General features: G+C 32.4%; 1 protein-coding gene across 3 annotated transcripts in view; it reads left to right on the top strand.

The window, feature by feature from the left end:
- The window catches only part of CaMKI (Calcium/calmodulin-dependent protein kinase I), a 316,930-nt gene that overhangs the window by 199,461 nt on the left and 96,157 nt on the right, over nt 1–21,312 (top strand). For all 3 annotated transcript variants that reach the window (XR_001846754.1, XM_017609613.1, XM_017609612.1), the window contains one exon: nt 3,413–3,551. Coding sequence is in view for 2 of the 3 variants with exons in the window: in XM_017609613.1 (XP_017465102.1) it covers nt 3,413–3,551 (139 nt within the window). In the remaining variant the exon portion in view is untranslated. The remainder of the gene's footprint in view (nt 1–3,412; nt 3,552–21,312) is intronic.

Here is a 21,312-nt window from a genome sequence, read left to right as displayed (position 1 = left end):
AATTATTGAAATCGGACTAAAATAACGGCCGCTTCTCATATAACGGTAAATTTCAGAAATGCTTGAAACTTCAATATTTCGAAATTGAAGGACGCTAATTTACTCAAAATTGATACACCCCGGCTTACCATCTAGCGGAAGGTTTCGGAAAGGTGAAAAAACATATTTAATACTTGCGCCGGGTATTTAAAGTTCGGCTCCGCCCGAACTTAGACTTTCTTACTTGTTCATATTTGTACCAATTAAATCCCGATTTTCAGTGTTTTCTTTATTAGTTTAACAAGAGCATTTCCCTACTTGAATACTTTACTTGAAAACTTTCCCTATTGACATTCTCGCCACCGTATATATTTTGCGTATACATTTTTGCGATAATTTTCTAGTTTTTTCTCTTTGTTTTGTTTTAAATAAAACTGTCTTAAAAGATGTTATGTCTTTTTATTCTAAAAACAAAATTGTATGTTCGGATTCGATGCATTACAAATGTCCCCATTTTTGTCCACAGAAATCTGGTCACCGTACCTATAGTGCTTTATGTAGTAGAGCACTTTTGAATAACATTGCTCAGTCACTCAAATTTATTATGTTTTCTTTTTTGTTCCTATCTTTTTAAGTACTCTAAAATGTATGTTATTAGATGCATAATTTTGCTAAAATATTTCAGATCCTCCCTCCGGCAGCAGAATATGAAAATAGGACGCTAAGAACCTAACAACATAAAAAAAATATTCATTATTGCAAAAACTGGATGAGCTACTCCGAAATCCGTGATTTATAAGACTGTTTAGCTGTAGGTTTAGGTCCTTATATCAAAAAACATTCATCTTGCACAAGAATGAAAAAAAAGATATCCAACCTCATGAAGAATAAGCCGAATGTCGTACTCAGTTTTTAAATACAACTAACCAGAAAGTTACCCACGCGGACTAAAGTGACTATTTTTCACATATTTTCAAATTTATTCGTTAGGATTTTCCCGATAGTAGTAGTTTTTCCAAAATTAAAATACAGTATTTTTTGCTTTGCTGCCTCTATGCTTAAGTGCACATTTAAGATACCTACCCCAAAATGCACATCAGAGGCATTATTTTTAAAATTTATAATTATTATTATTATTTATTTTACCTGCACTGGCCCTATTTTGCAAATCTCGCAGAACAACGAAAACGGCTATTTATGTAGTTATATAGATAATTAGATAACAATCGGTAAAAATTTCGCTTGTAGAAATTTCTACATGGTAAGTGCTCCGCCAATATTTGGTTTCATAGGGATTCGGATACCTTCCTCATTGAAATAGTAAAGAAAATTCGCTTAAGTGCCTTTTTCGGTTACGTGCACAAGTTTTTCGTGCAAAGGAGGATGTGCTGCTAAGCAAAATATACTGTACTTAAAATTGTAGCTAATTTAATGTAGTTTTTAAGGAAGCGAACAGATTTTGAATCGAATCATATTTGAACTAGGAAATTAGGTTTAAGTGAAGCAATGTTGAAAACCACTTTCCAACTTGACAAACATCAATTTCAAAATTTAAAAGCCAAAGCTGGCGTGGATGAAACTGCCGTACTATGGAATACTTCATCTATATTTACGACTGATAATTACATTAATATATTACACTAGCCAATACCCGCTTGCTTTGCGGCGCCCTAAAACACCTTACGAACTGTAAAACAATCATTCAATCGGTTAAGAAGCACGGCAGCAAATGGTTTCTAATTAAAAAATATACACTTAATGAACTTTAAGTTGAAATAACTCTACTACGGTACTACCTATCGTGTCCGTTTTTGGTAGGTTAATTTCTCTTTATATCTGTAATATGCGTACGTGCAATTTCAAGAAAATCGAACCATAAATCGAATTTTTCGAATATGTCAGTCCCTAGTACAGCTAACTAGGGCCAAATATTCCAATCCGTTCAGCTCTTTTGCTTTATTGAGTAACAAACATACAAACTTTCACATTTATAATGTTAATAACAGGTATAGATAGAATATTTTTCCAATAACCTTCAGTTTTCTACATGAGCATATATACATCCTTACCGAATTCCAGTATTCCACCGCAAATACTTTCAGAGATATGCGGTGTCTAAAATGCAGCATATATAGCTGGTGCCACGCCCACCAATAATAAGATACTTTCCTGTGCTAAAATGGAGCCTATATTGTAATTTAGACCTCTAGCTATACCTCGGTGGAAACTGAATTTAATTCCTTGCATGGGTTTTATGGAGAAAACGTCAAAAATTAGTAGTTACTTCCTAACTGGTAAGTTTCATTAATTTAATACATATTGAGAAAAGTGCAATTAATTTCAACATTTGTTCGCGTTTGGGCGTCGCCACTAAGTTAATAACAGTAGCTAAACATGGACCAATTTCTACTCTGATTACGTTAACATTAAAAGGACAGATTTGACAAACGAACGGAACATAGATAATCTTCCCTTCGACATTGCTGCTAGAGGCTAGCATTTTCGGAAATTATTTATTTTTTTCAAATAGTAACTGCGCACCTGAAAGTACATATTTCCCTACCTAGCACATAAAAGCGACATTGTTAAAAACTTCAACAAATTTTAAAGTATGTCAGACCTGATTGTACTCAACATGGCTTTACTTAATCCTAATTTACTAGTTCAAATATAAATCAATTCAAAATCTGTTAGCTGTTTTAAAAACTATATTAAATTAGCTATAATCTTAAGTATTTTAATTTTAGAAAAATTACTACTATCTGGAAAATCCTAACAAATAAATTTAAAAATTCGTTAAAAATAATACCATATACTCACTTTAGGCCGTTTGGATAACTTTCTGGTTGGTTGTATTAAAAAACTAAGTACGCCATTCTCTTTAGCGGCTTATTCTTCATGAGGTTGGATCTCTTTTCTTTCTTGTGCAAGATGAATGTTTTTTGATATAAGGACGTAAACCTACAGCAAAACGGTCTTATAAATCACGGATCTCGGAGTAGCTCGTCCAGTTTTTGCAATAATGAATACTTTTTTCATTTTGTTAAGTTTTTAGCGTCCTATTTTCATATTCTGCTGCCTGAAGGAGGATCTGAAATACTTAAGCAAAATGTATGGAGAAAATAAGGCATCTACAGCGTGGCGACGAATAACTGTTACCCAGGTTTTTTTGAAAAATAAAAGGGTCCTTTACAGGTTTCGGAAAAAAGGTATTTTATTGTTAATTTTCCACAGATTTTACTTTAGTTGTATTAATTAGTTTTTAAATTTGAATCCTTATTTACATTTGCCAGCAGTGTAAACTTTAAGAGAAAAGTTCATTTGGCACGCAATATTCATATTACTCTCTACAAATGTCAATAGTATTTCGGCCGATATATTTGCAGTGCTTTATTTTAAACTAACATTTTGAATACCCTTTCCTTTTTTTCAGAGTAACTGGTGGCGAACTATTTGATCGCATTGTTGAGAAAGGTTCATATACCGAAAAAGATGCATCTGGTCTTATAAGACAAATTCTTGAAGCCGTAGACTATATGCATGAGCAAGGTGTGGTGCATAGAGATCTGAAGGTAAGAAGAACGTTTATTTGTTGTGTTTAAATCATAGGTCGCACAAAGCACGTGGTTTATAATAAAAAGAAATCAATGTAAGTTATCTTTTGACACTTTTAACAAAAAGGAAACATTTTGCTGATATTGTTTAACAAGAAAATTTGGCGAGAGTGTCTTTACGTAGCGCTGTACATACAGTGAAGAGCAAAACTGTAACATGGTGTAACACTTTTTATTTCAGCCACCGCTAAATTTCCAAGTTCTAATGACTTTCATCCTTTTGTTGTATATTCTTGTTGGTACATCCCTACTCCCTCTCTCATAACGATTTGAAGTCAATACAAAAACAATAAAAAAACAAAAATGTAAATTAAGGCAGATGTTACAGTTTTGCGCTCACTCAGTTTTGCATTTGACAGTTATCTCTTACTTAGTTGGAAGTCAGATGATTTTTTTCTATATTGTAATCTATTGAAAAAGTGATCACCATTAAATAACATAGTTAATCAGGAACCATAAATGTAAATAATAGATTTACTGCGGCAAGGCGGGACCGCACGAAAAGTGGCAACAAATTTTGGAATTTTCTACTTGAAAATGTTAAGACTGAGAAAAAATATAGCCTGAAATGTTCCCAAGGACAAAGGAAGTCTGTCAAAAAATATTACGGTACGATATCTTGTGAACTTAGAAGCAAGTAGCGATGCAGCCACTATTATTTATTTTATTTATTTATTTATTGCCAAATTGAGCGCAAAAGCACTATAAAGAAGAAAAAAGCAAATTTGATCATAATACATGTGCGAGTGTGGCAGCATTTCGCTGCATCGCACGAAAACCGAACCGTTGCCTATTGGGATATGCTAGGCCGTTCAGAATGCAATAAAAAACATATTTTTAAGTTTCAATTGAAGGTTATTTGGTCTGACAAGACTAAATTAATCGCTTTCAATCGGATGGCCAGTCATGGTATTGGATCAAAGACCCAAATTAAGCCCATTCGCATCATGTAAGGAAAACTGTGAATCACAGTGGTCGGTCAATAATAGTTTGGGGTTGTATTTAAAAAATTTTGTTTGTCCGTTAGTACGTATTATGCGTAAGGAACAGTATCTGTTCATAAAATTTGCAAGATGTAGTCGAAAAAATGAGAATTTCTGCTGAAAAATCTCTCAAAAAACACTGCACATGTTCGCAATGACCTCCACAATCCGCGGACATGAATCTCATCGAGAATTTGCGAAATCGACTAAAAGCACAGTCCGTAAAATCGAGTACATGAGCTGTGAAAGCAAACTAAGGATATACCTCCAGAATTTTTACTAAAATACAAATAAGGTATGCCAAATCGCATCCAGGAACTGAAACAAGCAAAAGAGTACTGAACATTGTGTTAGTAGTTCTTTTTTTCGTGAAAATTGTTAAAAAGTTCTTAAAAATATATGAGTGCAAAACTGTAACATCTGCCTTAATTTACATTTTTGTCTGCTTTTTTTTTATTGTTGTTGTATTGACTTCAAATCATTATGAGAGAGGGAGTAGGGACGTACCAACAAGAATATACAACAAAAGTATGAAGGTCGTTAGAACTTGGAAAGATAGCGATGGCTGAAGTAAAAAGTGTTACACCATGTTACAGTTTTGCCCGTCACTGTCTACTCCGGTCTCCTTCCCAGTCATCAATTTTCTATTTGCTTCTTTGTATAATAGCTGTGCGGTAGGTGATTCTTTCACTCTCTTCTTAGGTTGCGGTTTCGGTATTCGCACGAAATCGCTTACAGTGCATATCTGCGTACATTATTTAAATGGGTTACCAAAACCACAACATTCGAAAGTTAGGCATTTCGCTGTCAAAGCGCCGTTGCGCGAATAAAATCACTCTTACCGAAACCGTAGCTTTTCAGCAACAAATCTCTCGGTTTCGGTTATCGAAAAAAATTATACCCTTGTTTTTTTTTTATATAAAAAAATATTTAGAGGTCGCTCAAAGTTTTACATGTATTTTATATGGGGAAAAACCATTTTTCGTGGAAATGGTGTAGAATTCTTGAAAATCAATATTTTTCGATCAGAAAATTCTGTTTCTCTTCAGGATACTTCTAATAATAATACCCAATTGTTTATTTGACCATTTTTTTAGTTTAATGTGGCTGCTGGTATACATACTTCTTATATTTAATCCTGTTTGCTTTACTTGTAGTGAGGCGTGTTATTCGAACAATAAATTGGGTTTGCTCCTGTAGTATCACAGCGCACGGCAGTGCGCGCGAGTGACGAAAGCAGCCACAGTAGCATGCTGAAATGACTCGCTTATATATACACGAGATTTGGAAGTATCCAGACGTCCAATCGACATGTTTGAGATATCGTTGGAAAGGTCTTGCAGAGTGTGTCCAGAAAATGTATTCAAGCTTCATAAACGATTAACCGGATTCTTAAAAATTAGGCTAAAGTGTTGCGAAACAAAAAACGTTTTTTTGCTTTTGCCGGTTTAAGGGGGCATGTGAGTACACCCAACATATTTAGTGTTATTCTATAGGCCAATACCTTTCAAACGATACCTTATATATTGAGTTCCGGCTACTAGTTGGAAAGATATAGAGCTAAATGTGTTTTGGTATGTACGGAAATTTTTTTTTTATTTATTCGGAACGTTGCGAAATTCCGTTTACTGCTAGAAACACAAAACAAAAAACAGAACGTTTGCAACGATTCGTATGAATAAAAAAGATTTTCCCTACGTTTCAAATTCAGTTAAAAAATGCATATAATTTTCGTCACGAAATTGATATCATAAATTTTGTGTTTCTAGTTCAGCTTTCGTCACTCGAAAATTTTACCTCAAAGAGGTGTTTTATTTGATATCAATTATTTTGGGGTAGCAAATTTAAAATCGACGAAAATACAAACAATAAACTACACTCAGTCAATAAAGTTTAGGTACAGCGATTTTTTTACAATATGGGCAACTATTTTTTTAATTATTTAATTTTTCGCGAATTTTTTATAAAAATATGGTTAATTCTACAACAAAAACCCCAAAATTCAAAGTTCCAAACCTTGTGCAAAATTAAAGATAATTCTGCAAAATTTCATTTAAATATTGCACTTTTTATTTACGCTCTCTAGAAAAAAGTTGAGTATGCAGTTTTTTAGCCCATTCAATTTTAGTATAATAAAGTGCAAATATGAGGAAGCTAGGACTTAGCATTGATTTTTGGGGAATTTTTTTCTTTAATTTTGCACAAGGTTTGGAACTCTAATTTTTTGGTTTTTTGTTGTAGAATTAACCATATTTGTATAAAAAATTATCGAAAAAAAAAATATTAAAAAAATAGTTGTCCGTATTGTAAAAAATTCGCTGTACCTTAACTTTATTGACTGACTGTAAATGCTTTATTTTTCTCATATAAATTGCTAAAATTTATAATACAGGGAATGATCAAACGATAAGTCATCAACATTCTCTGTTAGATTTCCCTCTATATTTTTTATGCCCATAAAGGGCTTACCAGGTGGTGACATATCTAGTTGTTTGTGTCTGTTTATAACCGTATTATACAACTGGCGTCCTTTGGATTACCCAAGCTATCAATGAAATCACTTTCAGAACTTAAGAACCAAAGTTTTGTAAGCGTTAAGATAGTTGCTTGCAGACAAGCCGTTGCTTTTGAATCTAAAGTACTGTGCTTTGAGCGATTTCTAATGGGCACCGCTGTGCCTCGATGAGCCTTGCCATCTATGTGATTTGTGGCATATAATTTATATATATGAAACATTCTTTTTCATATCGCACACTAAATTTTGTGTCACACTTTCGATTGGCTTAAAATTTTTTTTTATGGTTTCTATATGATCTGTCAAATTTAGCTTTTTTCGTGATTCTAACTAATTATGTACTCCTTAAAATAGTTATATCTCGGGTTCTGCCCATCGTAGAGACTTCATCTTCACTTAGTTTTAAATCTAAAGAAACGGGCTTAATTAATTATTTTCCCTACGTTTCAAAGGCAGTTAAAAAATGCGTATAATTTTCGTCACGAAATTGATATCATAAATTTTGTGTTTCTGGTTCAGCTTTCGTCACTCGAAAATTTTACCTCAAAGAAGAGTTTTATTTGATTTGTATACCTTGTGAATAAAAATTTTAGAAAAAACACTTAAAAGGAAAAAATAACTTTTTATATCAAAAAATATTTTAAACAAAAAAATTGCTAGCCGATTTTTAAAAGGTTGGCATCGTTTTTAAGGTGGTTCAACCCCCTTTCGTCTAATATGCATATTTGCATACTTCGTATATAAAAATTGGAGAAAAAACACTGAAAAGGACAAAATACCAATATGCATATCAGAAGAAAGGGGGTTTAGTCGCCTTTACAACGATATCAATTTTTTTTAAATCTGTTAGTAGTTTTTTTGTTTAAAATATTTTTTTTATACTAAAAAGGCATTTTTTCCTTTAAATGTGTTTTTTCTCAAATTTTATATACGAAGTTTTCAAATAAGCACATCACAAGAAAGGGGGTTCAATCACCTTTACAACGGATCTTTTAAAAATCAGTTCAAAATTTTCTGAAATATTAAGTTTTGAATTTTTCGAAGATCTGACCTTTGACCCGTTATAGCACCTGTAATATAAGTTTTCACAAAAAAAGTTGAATACCATATAAATAAGAAAAAAAAAGCGGACCACGTAGGTATTTTTACAAAGGCCCATATCTCGATTTCGGAAGCTAACTTCGAAAAACGGAGAACTTACTTTTTTTACTTATAACTCAATCTTTTAAAAAAAGTTGGCTTGGTTCAATACCCAGCCGAGTGCTGTATCGTGTAATTGTACCATGAATTATATGTTAAAAATAGTTTAGCCAGTACAGGCTTAGATAAATCAGTGTGGATTTCGATACTATCGACGGAGTCGACTATCGATAGTTTGACAGCTCTAGTGGTAATTTTTAATTGAATATACTCTCATCTCTTTAGCAGAAAAAGGGGCAATTTCCATAAAATCCGTTTCCTGGTAATAAGTGAATATAAAATTAAGTATTTATGATAAAGTTAATAAAAATTTGATTACTATTTCGAAAAAAGGTTATTGTTTTAAATACACAATTTTTGTATATACCACTATTTATTTGCTTTTTTTCAATTGGGGTCCAAATGGACCCTCGATCCCAACAACGTAACTTGAAATATCGATTCCAGCTAAGGGTTAAATATGCCAAGTATTTTTAACAGGAATTTGTAAAAAATGGCAAAAACCGTGACAATTCACCAATTTTCCGCATTTTTTGCTAATTATTTACAAGAATAAATGCTTTTTTTTTTAAACATGTGGCAAATTTAAATATCTACAAATTTGTATTCAACCTTTTTTTACGGAAAATCCAAAATAAGCTTGCAAATCGCCAAAAACCTAAAATATAAGATGGAATGTTCCCATACCCAATTTAGGGGCAAGACTGTGAATCCATAATCTAAGTGTCAAATAGAAGTAAACTGCGTCAAAACTTCCCAACAAATTCCTTTTTTTTTTTGAAAAGTCTAAATTTAATGGGCTAGTTTAGTATTCGGTTAACCGAATATCCCATTATTCGAATACTTTTAAAAGCCCTAGTACCAACACCTCATGCCATCAACTACACCAGGAGCCTTTTTTATCAACGCCTCTTTTGCTAGGGTACTAAAACATGATACACAGCTAAACACAGTGAAATCAAATCGCAATCAAGCAACAAATTCAAATCGTCGTTTAAGGTACAAAGCCGCGTATCGTCGTTCTGCAAAACCGCGTAACTGACATTTTTTGCCAAATATTAGATTTGCTCACACAAGGTCTTGGCTCAAGCCTTATCCATTCATCCTGAAATATACTAGCTAGAAATGCGATTGCTTTATAAAAAAGAAAACCATTTTGAAATATGAGTGTTTTTACTCTCTAGAAAATAGTTTATGCAACCTCACATCTGCGGTTTTGCATTATGTTGATATGCGGTTTTGCATTTTGTTTATACGCGGTTTTGTACTTTACGAACCGAACCCTTCAACTGGTTGCATAGAAGGAATGATATTAAATCTTACTCAGAGTATAACCCAATACATGTCTACTAAGAAAAATATAACACATGACCTCCTCATATAGGCCCAAAGACAAATTATAAATTTGACACCAAACTTAGTGTCCGATATGAAAAAGAATGTCTCATATATATAAATTTTATGCCACAAATCACATAGATGGCAAGGCTCATCGAGGCACAGCGGTGCCCATTAGAAATCGCTCAAAGCACAGTACTTTAGATTCTAAAGCAACGGCTTGTCTGCAAGCAACTATCTTAAGGCTTACAAAACTTTGGTTCTTAAGTTCTGAAAATGATTTCATTGATAGCTTGGGTAATCCAAAAGACGCCAGTTGTATAATACGGTTATAAACAGGGAACGGATTTTATGGAAATTGCCCTTTTTTCTGCTGAAGAGATAGAGTATATTCGATTAAGAATGTCCACGATTTAGCTTTCCCTGATTCCATATATACATATTTGATGTTGCCTTTTTTTACCTTTTTTAAGATATTGGCCTTTTTTTGCCTTTTTTAAGATTTTTGCCTTCTTTTGCCTTTTCTACCTTTAAAAAAGTGATTATAGCATTTTTTTTTTAAGATTAAAAAATATACACATGCCCATGCGGCTTATAGAAATGCAGGGACCTCTTGCCAAATTGGTGTTGAAAAAATTCAAAGCCGTTTTCTCAGCTAACGTAGTCTTGAAGACAATAAGGGGTGTGTATAAAATTGTAAAAGGCGAGGAAATCGCCCTTATTCCTGATAACATGAACGTTTCAAACTTGTATCAACTTACGTCGAGCGCACATTTAGTACATTCAAGGCTTTTCTTCGCGAAAATCGAATGAACATGCTGTCAGAAAACTTCTAAATGCATCTTGTGTTACTACAACTATACAGATTAAAGTTTTATGAGTTAGAAACTCGAAAGGATAAAATAGTCAAAGAACTAGTTCATAGTTTTTCTCTTTTTACTTATAATATCAAATTTTCTAAAATAAATGTATTTTTTGATTGTTCTTCGTATTTTCTGTCTTTTTAGTGCCTTATTTTGCTTTTTTGGCAATACCTTTGTTTTTGCCTTTTCCAGCCTATTTCGTTACTTTATTTTGCCTTTTTTATAGGTTTTTAGGTCCTAAAAATCCGTTCCCTGGTTATAAACAGACACAAACAACTAGATATGTCACCACCTGGTAAGCCCTTCATGGGCCCAAAAAATATAGAGGGAAATCTAGCAGAGAATGTTGATGACTTATCGTCTGATCATTCCCTGTGTTAATAATTTTAGCAATTTATTTGAGAAAAATAAAGCATTTAGTTTATTGTTTGTATTTTCGTCGATTTTAAATTAGCTACCCCAAAATAATTGAAATTATTTATGGAAAGTTAAAAAATGCGTATAATTTTCGTCACGAAATTGATATCATAAATTTTGTGTTTCTAGTTCAGCTTTCGTCACTCGAAAATTTTACCTCAAAGAGGTGTTTTATTTGATATCAGTTATTTTGGGGTAGCAAATTTAAAATCGACGAAAATACAAACAATAAACTAAATGCTTTATTTTTCTAAAATAAATTGCTAAAAATATTCTCTAAATCTAAATTATGTATTCAAATCGATGTGTCCATTGTAACACAGTTTTTCGAATACGGAATAAAGCGAAAAAGGATGATCAAGGATATGATGATATGTATTCGAAAAAATTAAAAATAAAAAAAATATGAGAAATGATAAAAACTTATCATCTACGTACCAACTTTAGATACAATAAACAACTGTATTCGTCTAATAGTCTCGTAGTTTATTTTTGTTAAGATTTCTACCGGGTGTGGGGCGCACACATATGCTTTTTTTGAGAAGTTTTACTTCTATCACGTGTACGGTGTGTGTTGCACTCGTGCTATTAAACTAATGCTTTTTTCTCAAGTAGTTTTGCTCAGTGGCAATTTATACATATGTATGTAAGTAGTAGCGGCACATTGGGTGAACTAAATGCATTTATACATACATATTTATGTACAACTGTAGGTAATATTATACGCGTCTTCACAAATTGGTTAAGTGCTGGTGATAAACCCATGTAGCATAGTTAAATACTGTGTACATACCTGCAATTAAAATGGGGAAAAATGTTACAATTTCGGCATGTGACTGAAAAAAAAACTCTAAAATACACATAAATTGTGGTTTCCAAGACATGTACGAAGTGATTAGCACAGCTGCATCCTTCAACTTGTCAACTCGCGGGAAATTCCCCGATTTGGGGGGAATTTCGGTTTAAGTGGCAATCGGGGAATGGGCCATTTTTTTCGGGGAACTGGGTATGTTATTTTTATATCTTAAAGTAACCAAATTAGACGGATATGTTAATTTTTAACCATTTGACCCTTTTTGGAGCGACATTTTTTCAATTTGAATAGCAATATCTCCACAACAATAGTTTTCCCAGATATAAGCTATATACCAGATGAAAGCTAAGGTTTTCGGCTAGACTTGTGGAAACCTAGAATAAAATCGACTGACCAGTTTTTGAGAAAATGCCCGAAATTTATATTTTCAGCAGCCCGATTTTTAGTTTTCAGGCGATAACGTTATGACATATTTATATTTTATAAACACAAAAGATAGCTTTAGATAGCTCGTTTGAAGACCGTTCTAGTGATATCCACATCAATGACATGGATTGAGTAGTGCGGCCTCAGTGGTGGTAGTTTATAAAATTGCCTTTTTTCGAATTTCAGGGAGCAGCCACGGCCACACAGGCATACGAATCAAAACATCCTGGAACAAAACCTTCTTAGTTTTTATTGTACTTTAATTCCTGAAAAATTGAAAAAAATTAAATGAAGGTACGTACAGACGCCACATACATACCAAAGCATCTCGTAGTGGAGACACGAACCAAAACACATTTAGCTCTATATCTTTCCAACTAGTAGCCGGAACTCAATATATAAGGTATCGTTTGAAAGGTATTGGCCTATAGAATAACACCAAATATGGTGGGTGTAGCCAAATGCCTCCTTAAACCGGCAAAAGCAAAAAAACGTTTTTTGTTTCGCAACACTTTAGCCTAATTTTTAAGAATCCGGTTAATCGTTTATGAAGCTTGACCTTTCCAACGATATCTCAAACATGTCGATTGGACGTCTGGATAACAACCTCCAAATCTCCAAATCTCGTGTATATGTAAGCGAGTCATTTCAGCATGCTACTGTGGCTGCTCGCGCGCACTGCCGTGCGCTGTGATATGCATATCAGAAGAAAGGGGGTTTAATCGCTTTTACAACGATACCAACCTTTTAGATATCGGTTAGAAATTTTTTTGTTTAAAATATTTTTTTTTTTATAAAAAATGGTATTTTTTCCTTTAAATGTGTTTTTTCTCAAATTTTTATATACAAAGCATACAAGCATGCATACCAGAAGAAAGGGGAGTTAATCGTCTTTACAACGATCCCAATTTTTTAAAAATCGGTTAGTAATTTTTTTGTTTAAAATATTTTTTATAAAAAAAGGTATTTTTTCATTTAATAGTGGTTTTCTAAAATTGTTATATACGAAGATACAAATATGCATATCGAAAGAAAGGGGGTTTAATCACCTTTACAACGATATAATTTTTTTAAAAATCAGTTCAAAATTGTTTGAAATATAAAGAATTTAATTTTTCGAAGAGCTGAACTTTCACCCCTTATAGCACCTGTAAGATAAGTTTGCACAAAAAAAGTTATATACCATTTAAATAAGAGCAAAAGGAGGACTACGTCATTATTTTTAGGTTTTTAGTTATTTATATGCAATAATTATATATAATTTGTTACCGAAGGTCCTATTTCGAACTTCGAAGGCCCATATCTCGATTTCGGACGCTAACTGCGAAAACCTTTTTACCTATGACTCAATCTCTTAAAAAAAAATTGGTTTGGTCCAATACCCAGAAAAAAAGTTGATTTTGCCGTACAGTCTTCCCAGAGAGTTTTGCTTCACATCGAAATTTTCGATTGGGTTTTCGCCCAATTAAATCTTTGTAATTAAAAAAATAAATAACTAAATAAAAAACGTTTGAAATAAATTGAGCAATAAAAATTTTTGTTTTGTTTACTAAGCAAATGTTTATTTTTCGGCTTTTGCAAATTAAATAGGTTCTCTGCAAGAAGGTTTGTTTAAAAAAATACATGGACATATATGGTGAATAGAAATATCCCTTTTCCCTTACAGTAAGGCGTTTAGTGTGGGCAACAATGATGTTTTTCAAATAAGGCAGATCGGAATATGCGCTTTCTGGGAAGACAATACCTGTAATTATTGTACCATGCATATAATTCATAAAATCAAGAAGAACAAATTTAATACACTTTATATCATATTAAGAACTCGAAAAGCGCTTCAAATAACTAAACAGAGTCAATATTTCATTGAAAAGCATCAAGATAATTTATATTTTCATTAATTATGTAATTTTTGTTAAAACAATTCTTATTTAGATCGTTGTTTTTGTTGTAGTTGTTGCACTTTTAATTTTTAAGCAGTTCTTAAAAGATCACTCGACGACCCAATAAGTTTTGCTAATAAATAGAATCATGTCATCGTTTTTTGGCTTGAGGGCACATCTTCCCTCGGAAATAATGAACCAAATCTTACTAAATATTCGTTCCGACTCCGTGGATGTGGATGGTATTGGAAAATACCGTATTGTGCTTGTTATTAATTCCTATATATTATTATATTTAATAGAATAGGATTTTAAATTATTCTTTTGAGAATAATTGCACGCCATTTTTATGCAAAAACGGCATCAAGCGCAATAAAATTGTTGAATATAATTCTTACATATTACAAAATCCATACCTTTAGAAGCATCACACCGCTTTTCAAGAACTAATAAAATTTACTTACTGGTAATTTCTACTTCCAAGGATTTAGTAATGAAATAATGCAGCGATAGTCGATAGATAGTTGAAAAAAGTGAAACCATCGATAGTATCGATAGTTTGACAGCCCTAATGACCACGTTTTAGCTTTCCCTGATTCCAAATATACATTGATGTTGCCTTTTTCGCCTTTTCCACCTTTAATAGTAAACGGCAAGGAAAAAGCCCTTTTTCCTGATAATGTGAAAGTTTTCAACGTTTCATATTTAAATTGGGCGTCACTTGCAATAACTCACGTCGAACGCACGTTTAGTACATTCAACGCATTTCTTTCTGCATCTTGTGGTTCAATGTTACTACAGCTATGGAGATTAAAGTTTTGTGATTTAAAAGCTCAAAAGAAGAAAATAGTCAAGGATTCAAAGTACAAATTTTTCATATAATGAAACTAGTTCATAGTTTTTCTCTTTTTACTTGTAAAATAAACATTTCCACAATAAATGTATTTTTTTTTTATTTTTTTTCGGTTTTTGTCTTTTTTTTAGGGCCTCGTTTAGCCTCTTTTGCGATTTCTAGTGCCTTTTCCTGCCTATTTCGTTATTTTGTTGATGCTTATTACATGCAGCCTGAGTAAATTTGTTCAGTAGGAATAACGAAATGGCAAGTAACTCAAAGTCTGTAACTCCACATTTCACAATTTACAAAATTTTCGGTTTATCGCGTATAGGTTTTGACGCATTTAATTTTAAGAACTTTTTAAGTATGTATTGTATTCTTCACAAAATTACGAATAATTTGATACCTTAGCAAGAGGTGTGCTTTCAGAATAAACTAAGTTCTAAAGATAAAATATGCGATCTTGAGCGTAATTTTTATTCCAACAACATCTTAATTGAAGGCACATTTGGTAAATACGTCGAAACGATCTAAATCTTTCTATAATTGCTAGTTCTGATAAAATTACATATACCTGTAAAATGCTTCAAAAAATTTGTCTCTAGAAGTGTGTATAAGCCCTGATTTACCAATTTTAATTATGCTTCTTCTTTTAGTCAAAATATTTCGAGAGTGGTATCAAAGCAACTTTTTTTCGACAAATCTTCTGATAGTTGCTCTTACTTAATTGGAGCCTTCTAAATTCAATGGCGTCCTCAGTTTTACCCTATTGGCTCCACTTTTCGAGATAGCGGTACTTGAAACTTTGCTTAAATTTTAACTATTTTATAAAAAAAGTCCTTGGGTTTTGAAGATATTTTACTAAAATTTTGTACATAACCGTTTTTTAATATTACCTTAACTATTCCATAAAATCATCGAAATCGGTTCACTAAAACATCTAGCTCCCATACAACTGATTGATCAGAGACGTTGTTTTGTGTTATAACTCCTCCAATTAAACAGGTTAAAATTTAGTATAGGTTCAATTTAACATATAGCACGCATACAATTTATTATTCAGATATGAAGTTAGAGATATAGCGCAAAAACACATATCTGAGTAATCAGTTGTATTGAAGCTATATGTTAATGTGAACCTATTTCGATAATTTTAAAGAATAATTAAGGTAATATTAAAAAACTGTTATATGCAAAATTTTAGTAAAATAACTTCAAAACTGAGGGAGTTATTTATAAAATAGTTAAAATTTAATCAAATTGTAAGTATGTACCGTTATCTCGAAAACCGGAGCCAATCTGGTAAAACAGGGCATGCCATTGAATGCCCTATTAAGTGAGCTCAGCTTTCAAAATCTTTGCTCAAAGTTTACAACTTGAACAGCATAATTTGAACCCAGCTTATTCTTTTGATTATTTATTAAGATATATATATTATATTAATTGATTTATTAAGAGATTACGAATAAAATGATATATAAAACATAGGTGTGCTCACAAATTTAAAAATTAAATTTTTTTTTGAAAGTGTACATATTTTTTAGATTTGCCCTTATCTTCACAGAAGCCGTTGAATAGTAGCGAAAATCGTGACAATGTATCAAATGGTTTATTTCCGGTCGCGTTCTACTCGTCGCACAAAAAACAAATTATTATCAAAGTTGTGAAGAATGAAATCTTATACAACTTTGGCATTTAAATATGCCACTTATTTTCAACAGAAATTGTTGAAAAATGACAAAAACGGTGACAATCAGGCAGGTTCTGCAATTCACGTCCGAGTGAATTTTAACCCATACCAATTTGAATTCAAATCGAATTTAATTGAAATTCATTCGGCAGTGAATTGCAGAAACTGCCTGCATTAACCAATTACTGTTAATATAAAAAATTTGGGAAATTAAATTGTTTAAAAATTTGTATTCAACTTTTTTTACGAAAAATGCAAAACAAGCTTGCAAATCGTAAAAAAAACCTAAAATCTAAGACGGCGGAATGTTCCCATGTCACATTTAGGAGAAGACTGTGAATCCATAATCTACGTGTCAAATAGAAGTAAACTGCGTCAGAAGTTCCGAACTACATTTTTTTGTCTTCCTACCAATTTGATCTAAATTTACTGGGCTACTATTAAAATTTTATGAATCGAATCGATTCATTGAAATTAAAGTAAACAAATTTGTGCATATATTTATACATATGTATTTGAGCAAATCTAAAAAAACAGGTACACTTTCAAAACAAAAATTTTAGTTTTTCTGTTCGTGAGAACACCTATGTTTTATATATGATTCTATTCGTAATCTCTTAATAAATCGATAAATATAAGTGTAATTCATTTTCATCAAGTGCGTCAAAAGCTAGACAAGGAATAAAAATTTAGATCGCTGAAATAGGAAACAAAAGAATAAGCTGGGTTCAAATTACGCTGTGCAAGATGTAAATTTTATATACTATACAGATTAGGGATGTTAATTTTTCGGCTTTTTACGATCCCGGGATTTTCGGGTTGGCGTTGTCACAATCCCGGGATCCCGGGATTAGTCCCGGGATTTAGATATTCATTACTTTTCAACAACTTGAATCGAAAAAAATGCTTCTATGTTGTTTGAGAAGCTCTCTTGCCATGAAATAAATAATAAATAAGTGGGTTTGAAATCTACTTTTTTATTTACATAAAGTGGAGTTTCTATTTTTCTCTCTGACCCGAGGATTTATTTTGAAGGACTTTGTAATTCCAAAGATATGATTAATTCCAAAAATTATTAAATAAATTCAATGCAATGTAGAATAAAAATATGGGTAACAAATGCAATAGGAAATTCCTTTAGAATTTAAAAAATTAAAATTTCTTGGATTCACAAGGACGAATAGGTAATTTTTAAGCTGAAAAAGTTAGAAGAACGAAATTCGAGGATGTTATCGAGTTTATATAAGCCCTTAACATATAATTTTTTCACACACAAATATTGCGAAATTTCAAGGATAAAATTTTTAAAGGACATTTTCATTTTCTTCATCAGAAACTTGAATCTGTTTAAATTCTACAGGCTTTCCTCATTAATTTTATACCCATACTTCTTCTCTAACAGCCGCACTCAGAGTCGTTTAATGATTACTTAAGGTGTCCCTCAGTAAGGATTTGAAAAAATTCCCTCTCATAGTCAGTTAAATACTCGTTAACGGCATTTAATGAACATTAAAGTTAAGTAAACAAAAACCTTTACTTAACTTTTTAACGAATGATTTTGAAATTTTTGGTTTGTTTTCAATAAATTTCCATTTCGATAACGTTGCTGTGACAGTGGCAATGGCCCAGTGAGCAGAGCACTTTCGTGCTATTCGAGAGATCCGAGTTCAATCCTCGGCAAGATAATTTTTTTTAATACAATTTTTTTTTAAGTTTTATTGCTTTAAAAATTCATATTTTTTATTTTATTTACCATTTGGAAACTTTTTTGATTCATCTTTTTTCTTTCGCTTTCAATTTCTCAAAAATGTTTATTTTTCCTGTTTTAAAAAAAATATATTTTTTTCATTTCGTTTAGTTCTTGGAAAACTTATTGCTTAACCATAAATATAATAAAACTATTAGCATAACTTTCAATTAGTTATTCGAAATACAGAAAGGGGCTTTCAAGATAGTTGCCGAAATATAAAGACTTTTGTCTCTCGAAAGACTGAGGCTGATGCCAGAATTGGCCTGTTATTGGTCTTGTTTGTTTTTTAATCTAATTAAATTTAAAAAAAAATTGTTTCCTTTTTAAAGCAATAAAATCTATAAATTAAAAGAAAATTAGATAAAAAAAAGCAAAAAAATTCAATAAAGATAGTTTATAAAAAATAAACAGGAACAAAATATAAATAAAAAAGGAAAAAGAAAATTTTCCCGCCCTAGGACTCGAACTGGGATCTCTCGAATGGCACACCAGCGCTCTGCTCACTCAGCCATTGCGTCTGTTGAGCCAGTGCGCGCAAAATTATATAAATACTTATTTTTATATTTTGTTTCAAACTGAACGAAAAAAGTGAGTTACGCCACAAAAACNCCCTCAGTAAGGATTTGAAAAAATTCCCTCTCATAGTCAGTTAAATACTCGTTAACGGCATTTAATGAACATTAAAGTTAAGTAAACAAAAACCTTTACTTAACTTTTTAACGAATGATTTTGAAATTTTTGGTTTGTTTTCAATAAATTTCCATTTCGATAACGTTGCTGTGACAGTGGCAATGGCCCAGTGAGCAGAGCACTTTCGTGCTATTCGAGAGATCCGAGTTCAATCCTCGGCAAGATAATTTTTTTTAATACAATTTTTTTTTNATAATGAGCTACACATTTATAAAAAAATATTAATTATTAAATAAAAAAAGGTATATAGCCAATACTGGTCAAGAAAAGGAGTTTCTTTTGTTGCCATCAGTGCAAATTACAAATCCCTAAAATCCCGGGATTACTTGCTAAGAATCCCGGGATTTTCGATACCTTAAAAAGTCCGGGAACCCGGGATCCCCGGACTAACATTCCTAATACAGATGCAAAGACGATTCACCGTCGAACGGGATCGTTCTTGCCGTAAGGACTTCTTCCCGGCATAACGCTTTCGTCAGGTTATTTAAGACGGCAATGGAGGATATGCCTTCTGTCGACCACAAAACCAAACGTGAATTGCTGGCGAAAACGTTGGACCAAATGTTTCAATAAAAAATTTAATTTTGGGCGGGACGAAGTTCGCCGGGTCTACTAGTATTATTTATAAAAAATAGTTTTTATTTTTCGTTGATTTTAGTTAGAAAGGAAAATACTTTTTTTAATACTTAACCATCGTGGATCGATCCTGGCACTTCCTGATTGATAGTATGCATTGTTCAGTGCATTAGAGTTCGACCGAAAGTGGAAGCCGAACCGAATGTTCGTTTTTGATCTAACAATCAGCGAAGCCGATGATTTACTTTAAAATTAAGTAAGCCGATTTTTTTAAAGTATAAGCGAACATAAAATACAAAATACAAAAACACGTATTTATTTCTTGTGGTTTAACAAAAAAAATTTATATTTCATTAAACTAATTGTAATCACAATTCAGTTTCTGAGCATAGTCGTTGTTTATATGAACTTTAATAATAATTTTTGGCGCTTACACTTTTGCTAAATACCCTGAGTAGCATAAATATAGACGCATTTATTTTTTTGAGGCAGGAATCAGGCACTTATAAAGGATAAAACTTCGCATTTCCCGAGGATAACACCGAAATTCGCGAAATAAATCGAAGACTGGCGCGATTGGACAAATTGGTGCGAGGTTTTTTGAAATATTGAGTCTGTTATTTACCGAACAAAGAAACAAAAGGGAAAAATCAGATCCCCACATACGGTTAAGGCAGAATTTTTGCAATTCCAAGAAACTCCTTGAAAACTTCATTACAGAAATCGAGAGGGGTTGCACTTAGTCTACTCGTTACAACAATAAATCAAGTTTTAAACGAGCTTTCAGATCTTTGTGCAGAAATCCTGACAAAAATTCCCAGATTATTACCTCTGCATAAGGAGTCCCGAGTACAATTCGGCAGGTACGAAAATATGCATTTTTGCAATTTGCATAAAGTATTTTCACGATCAAGGGTTCAACTTAGAAGAGATTTGAAGCTTACTGTAAGAATTAAGGTAATAACCAACGGTATTGAAATTTCGGGGGTGGCGCGTCAGCAGATAAAAAATCAATTTTCGCTGATGGAATACTGAACATGTCCTTTTCCAGTCCCCAATTTAACCAGCGCATGTTGCCGCAGAATTTAAAACTTATTCTCTACCATTTTTAATCGCCATTGACGAGTACACTGTATTTTTCAACAGGATTAGGCTGCAGCTAGCGATACATTGTAATGCATCATTTTCTTTTCTTCAACGGAAAGCTTGTTCTTTGAGCCAGAAAATGCGTGGGAAGTCATGATTCTCAAAAATTCTGTTAAAACTAGCCAGAGCGAACCAATCTTTGCAGTAAAAACAAGGATAATTGAGGATGGGAAAGCCCTGTGCGTTTAAAGCTAGTGCAGGGAACACAAGTAAGAATTTTTAACAAATTAAAATTTAATTAGGCTCTTTTTCACTGCTCAATGCATTTAAGTTGTTATCTTTTGATGGTTTTAACGTTTAGCATTATTTAATAAAGATGTTAATGTGTGTCTGTAGCTATGCACCAATACAAAATAACATTTTTGATTGCAGTGTTTTATCCAAAGGGTTAAAAAAGATGTGGTCCTTTAAGTTAATGAATGTCAAAGACGGTTAACCCGGCATTACCTATTTTTTCCTAAATTTCGTTAATGCGCCGTAAACTCGAATTATTAAATGCGTCTATAGTTATGTTCCTCAGTGTATTTGGCCGAGCTTCTCACACATTTTTTTTATAACTTTCATGAGCATGAAATGGTATTATAACTTTGGTCCGA

The sequence above is a fragment of the Rhagoletis zephyria genome, unplaced genomic scaffold, assembly GCF_001687245.7.
Source record: "Rhagoletis zephyria isolate East Lansing unplaced genomic scaffold, Rhagoletis_zephyria_1.1 Rzeph_scaffold_00238, whole genome shotgun sequence".
In the NCBI taxonomy this organism is placed as follows: domain Eukaryota; kingdom Metazoa; phylum Arthropoda; class Insecta; order Diptera; family Tephritidae; genus Rhagoletis; species Rhagoletis zephyria.
Note: the sequence above shows the minus strand (reverse complement) of the source record. Positions and strands in the feature narration are given on the sequence as shown.